Raw genomic sequence first — 4,956 nt, 5'->3', positions numbered from 1 at the left:
ATACTGACGCCTCCCAAACAAACCCCCCCCCCCCAGATAGTCACATCAAAAGGGGAGCCCAAAACAACACAGATATCGGTGGTTGTGACGAACAGAAAAAGGCATTGATCTTCTTTTAACATGATACAGTCTGTCTATAGCCCTGCTACTGCTTGCTTTGGTGACGCGCTCCTTCCATCCATCCTACGTGTATTGTCTTCTGACAGGTGACGTCACTCCTATGTGACACTGGTCCCTCAGACGAAAGCGGCGCCGTCTGACCCAAGGAGATGCCAGAGAGTGGCAGCAGAGTTGGAGAGGGGCTTTAATTATTAGCTTCATTCAGAGTGGACAGACAGGGCCACCGTGTGGGGCCGCAGGACGTCATCCATTGATCAATACAGAGAACATGCAGCATAAGCCAGCGAAACCAGGCCAAGGCCCAAACCAAGATAGTCCTCATTGAAGAGAGATACTCCTTATCCGCATTAGAGTAGGGAGATGCACAAGTACAAGTCTGTATCCACAGTAATCATTATCATCAGCAGCAGCGATAAAAGCATAATTATGTTAGCTACTAGCCTTGCGGTTTGAGATAAAGCCTTTGGAAGTGTGTCTGATTGGGTGACGGCACCTAGGCCTAGAGGGAAGTGTGTCTGATTGGGTGACGGCACCTAGGCCTAGAGGGAAGTGTGTTCTGATTGGGTGACGGCACCTAGGCCTAGAGGGAAGTGTGTTCTGATTGGGTGACGGCACCTAGGCCTAGAGGGAAGTGTGTTCTGATTGGGTGACGGCACCTAGGCCTAGAGGGAAGTGTGTTCTGATTGGGTGACGGCACCTAGGCCTAGAGGGAAGTGTGTTCTGATTGGGTGACGGCACCTAGGCCTAGAGGGAAGTGTGTCTGATTGGGTGACGGCACCTAGGCCTAGAGGGAAGTGTGTTCTGATTGGGTGACGGCACCTAGGCCTAGAGGGAAGTGTGTTCTGATTGGGTGACGGCACCTAGGCCTAGAGGGAAGTGTGTTCTGATTGGGTGACGGCACCTAGGCCTAGAGGGAAGTGTGTTCTGATTGGGTGACGGCACCTAGGCCTAGAGGGAAGTGTGTTCTGATTGGGTGACGGCACCTAGGCCTAGAGGGAAGTGTGGCTGATTGGGTGACGGCACCTAGGCCTAGAGGGAAGTGTGGCTGATTGGGTGACGGCACCTAGGCCTAGAGGGAAGTGTGTTCTGATTGGGTGACGGCACCTAGGCCTAGAGGGAAGTGTGTTCTGATTGGGTGACGGCACCTAGGCCTAGAGGGAAGTGTGTTCTGATTGGGTGACGGCACCTAGGCCTAGAGGGAAGTGTGTTCTGTGTACCAGAGCTATTTCAGGGTTCTCCCCAGGATTTTTTTTAACAAGGTGGTGCTGCTGAGTACGGCAGGGTAATTTCCTGCAATCTAGAGCAAAAAAATTGCCTTAAATGATCAATTGTTCTTTAACATAGTGGCGCAGCCAGTCCACAAGGTGGTGCAGCGCCTCTCTTCAATATTTGGGGAGAACCCTGTATATATAAATGGCTCTGCTGTGTACATAGTGACACATACACAGTACCAAACCTTTGGTCAGTGACTATGTGTGCTCTTATACATACAGTATGCATCTATATTTAGCTGGAACCACTTGATGCCTGTCTGCTTGCCTGTCTGTCTGTGTTGAGATCCATTCTGAAGCTGAGGGGGTCAGTAGTTATTACAGGTTCATCAGTTCCCAGTATGAGAGAGAGAGGGAGGGACTAGTCTTGTCTTTTCTCCACACGGGTAGTAGTTTAGAGATCATTGCAGAAGGGGTAGCCAGGACACGGGGAGAGGATACTGGGGGCGGACATGGTTTGTCTCATTTCTGTGCATGGGTGGTAATAGTTGGGGGTGAAGTGGACTCTACTCGTCTTTGCACCGTGTGAGAAGTTGCAGATGTGGAGGGAGGTTGAGTTTCTTTGACATGATTCCTGTCTTTGCTGCGCTGGGTAATTCTGTAGTTCTGTGGTTCAGAGATATAGGGTAGGGTGGTATAGTTCAGGTAGAAAGCCCCAGTAGGCCCCAGCAGAAGCCTCAGTGTTTCCTGGTCAGCTGTAGGGGGGAGTGGTGCTGCTGCAGGGGGCTTCAGGCTTCCTTTAACAGGGGGATATCTGGAGAGAGAGACACAGAGAGGAGAGAGATTATAGCTACAGGCTACAGTATGTATGAATGCAGGTAGAAGTGAAGATGGGATGAGAGTCCAGTCAGGACTACAAAAGGTAAACAATGTCTAAGGGCTAATACGAAGCCTTGGACAGCGGAGGACATGCATGTGAGCGAGCACACACACACGGCACCACCTACCGTCAGAGAAGTCGTCTACGGAGGTGATAGAAAGAAGGCTGCGCTGGTCGCTGCTCTCCGAGTTCCTACGTCTGGCAAGGGCACCCCCTCCATGCGCCGTAACCCACGACGACGAAGAGGAGGAGCAGGAGGGGGCCTGGTGGACTAGTACCGTCTCTGAGTGACGGCAGGATGAAGGGAAGGAGGAGGTGGAAGGGAGGCACAGCTCTGTATCACTGTCTCTCTCTCCGTCTCTGTGATGGTGGGACTGGGATCTACTGCTGGGCCCCAGCATCTCTGCACCGCCCTCGGCCCCCTGGGGCCCCTCCGACAGGACGATCTGGACCCGGGACTCTGGAGGAGGGGGGAGAGAGGCACCGCCGCTGCCGTACACGGCCTCCTCATAGGAGGGGAGGGCCACCTGGACCCCCTCCACCACGATGGAGGCTGGCTGGCCTGAGACACCCTGCTCACGCCTAGAGGGAGAGAGAGGAGGAGCAGATGGGAGAGAATGTAATAGAAAGAAGGGAGGCGTGTATAAGAGAGATTTAGGATATTGCACGCCACCCAGTATTTATGGTGGTGCGGTGCTGTGTGATGTTCCTGTCCTGTGTAGACTAGAGGTGGTTGTGGAACTCATCATGCATGCCACCATGCCTCAAAGCCCCCCAGGCCTGACAACACAATCAACAGGGCTGCCTACTAACATTAGATCTAATGAGTACCGACTGTTAAATCACAGACCCAGAGACGGTACGGCTGTTAGCGATATGCACACCTGTTGGTTAACTGTTGAACTATTTCTACAGCAGCTTTCCACTTTGACGGTATTTTCATTTGCTCGGCCTGTTAAACTTGTAAAACCAGTTTTGTCTTCGCCAAACTGGATCTGACTGGCCCAAAATGGCAGCAAAATATCCACGCAGAGGTAAAGGTGTGTACCTGCTGTGGTGGAAGGACTTGAGTTTGGGCTGCAGGAGAACGAACAGCACCACCAACAGCAGGAGGAGAGCTACAGAGGAGGCTGTGGACGCTACGATGGACAGAGCTGGCATCGTCAACGGAGACCGCGGCTCCTTATCTGAGAAGGAGAGAGAGAAAGAGGTTTAGGATTGTTCCTTTGGCAATACGAATATCTACTTTCCAATAACACATTGAATTGACAGAGAGAGAGAGAGAGAGAGAGAGAGAGAGAGAGAGAGAGAGAGAGACACAGACAGTCAGAAGAGAGGACACACAGGACTGGCAGTGGACAATACTTTTGGATTCTTTTGTCAATTGAGTTTGAAATGTAATAGGTTTTTTAATAATTGCCTCACAGTCAAATCCGTGTCTCAGGCAGAACAGTGGTCTGGTAAAGGTCTACATTACAACAGGTACGATATGAGGAGTAGTAACTCTGGGTCTTAACCTTGGCTGAGGCGGCAGGTGATCTGCATGGGAGCGTCCCACTCCCCGTTCTCACAGGTGAGGAATTTGTAGTCCCCCTTCAGAGCGTAGCCCTCGTCACAGAAGTACTCTATCACGGTCTTCTGGGTGAGGCGGTGGCAGGGGGACGGGTGGCACCTGTACCCTCCGTTCTCTGGCTCCGTGGGGGGGGGACACACTGGGGGGGGGGGGGGGGGGGGGAGAGAGTCAGAGAGAGAAGTCAGAAAAGTATTCTAATCAATGCAGATTAGAAAAAGCCAATAAGATGTGTAAGGAAGGACAAGTAATGGTGAGTGTGTGTTTTACTACTACTAATCATTGGTTCAGTGTGTGTGTGTGTTGTATATATATCTCCCCCCCGTTGGTTTGTATGCAACGTGTGTGTGTTGCTAACCATCAGTGCTTATGCAGTGTGGAGGCTGGTGGGACCATGTTCCAGCGGTGGTACAGGTGATGGTGGTGGGTCCATCGGGGGCGTAGCCTGGCTCACAGCTATAGGACAGCAGGGTACCAGGGGGGGAGGAGCCTCGGTTAGCCTCAGTCTGGTTCACCATCTCCCCATGCTGCACACCCACCGGCCGCGGACATCCTGGAGGAGACAGGGAGAGAGAGGTTAGGGTCGATGGATTCACTCCAGAATTAAAATAGGTGAGATGGGGAGAGGAGGGTTAGCGTTCTCAGTTCAATCTCATCTTAAGGCAGGAGTAGGCAACTACATTCAGCCGCGGGACGATGTTTGTCGGAGTGAATGGTCGGGGGGCCGGAAAATAATTATAATAATTTGTACATTGCAAATTGACCACAACTAGGTCCAAAAAGAGATTGCATTTGAAAATCACAATCATTTCATACATTGATTACATTTAGACACCATCGTGTGTATTTTTGTTTATTTGTGGGAATACTTGGGAACAGATTTCCCGAACAGATTTTTTTTTTTTGCTGAATTCCTTGTGATTGTCCAAAAACTAACTTTTGGCCCGTGGGCCGTGTGTTGATGAACCATGATCTGAGCCAAGAGGATGGAAGACCCCCAGTACCGAGACATCTCATGGAAGGATTATATTTCTGTTTTTCACAGTGCAATACTAGCAAAGCTAGTCCTAAATGGTGAGAGACTGCAGCATTCACACCAGAAACAGGCATATAGTTCGTTTGAGTGACTACTGTGCATCTCTGTTGTCAACTAAAATGTCTCAGAGGACTCCTCC

General features: G+C 51.0%; 1 protein-coding gene across 1 annotated transcript; it reads right to left on the bottom strand.

Moving 5' to 3' along the window:
- Positions 1-1,373: 1,373 nt before the first annotated feature.
- On the bottom strand, positions 1,374-4,331 carry LOC311126270 (sushi domain-containing protein 6-like). The gene is made up of 5 exons (XM_084200282.1): positions 4,140-4,331; positions 3,729-3,923; positions 3,260-3,398; positions 2,339-2,793; positions 1,374-2,145 (listed from the first exon to the last, which is right to left on the bottom strand). Exons 1-5 carry the CDS (start codon positions 4,297-4,299, stop codon positions 2,120-2,122), a joined length of 975 nt encoding a protein of 324 aa, XP_084056408.1. The 5' UTR covers positions 4,300-4,331; the 3' UTR covers positions 1,374-2,119.
- Between the last annotated feature and the right edge of the window lie 625 nt (positions 4,332-4,956).

The sequence above is a fragment of the Coregonus lavaretus genome, assembly GCF_964263955.1.
Source record: "Coregonus lavaretus genome assembly, contig: HAP1_SCAFFOLD_5599, whole genome shotgun sequence".
In the NCBI taxonomy this organism is placed as follows: domain Eukaryota; kingdom Metazoa; phylum Chordata; class Actinopteri; order Salmoniformes; family Salmonidae; genus Coregonus; species Coregonus lavaretus.
Note: the sequence above shows the minus strand (reverse complement) of the source record. Positions and strands in the feature narration are given on the sequence as shown.

Coding starts and splice junctions, on each gene's coding strand:
- LOC311126270 (XM_084200282.1), bottom strand. CDS start 4,299: ATGGTGAACCAGACTGAGGCTAACCGAGGCTCCTCCCCCCCTGGTACC. Junction 3,399..3,728: donor CACCTGCCGCCTCAGCCAAG/GTTAAGACCCAG, acceptor TCTCCTTCTCAG/ATAAGGAGCCGCGGTCTCCG. Junction 2,794..3,259: donor AAGTCCTTCCACCACAGCAG/GTACACACCTTT, acceptor CTCTCCCTCTAG/GCGTGAGCAGGGTGTCTCAG.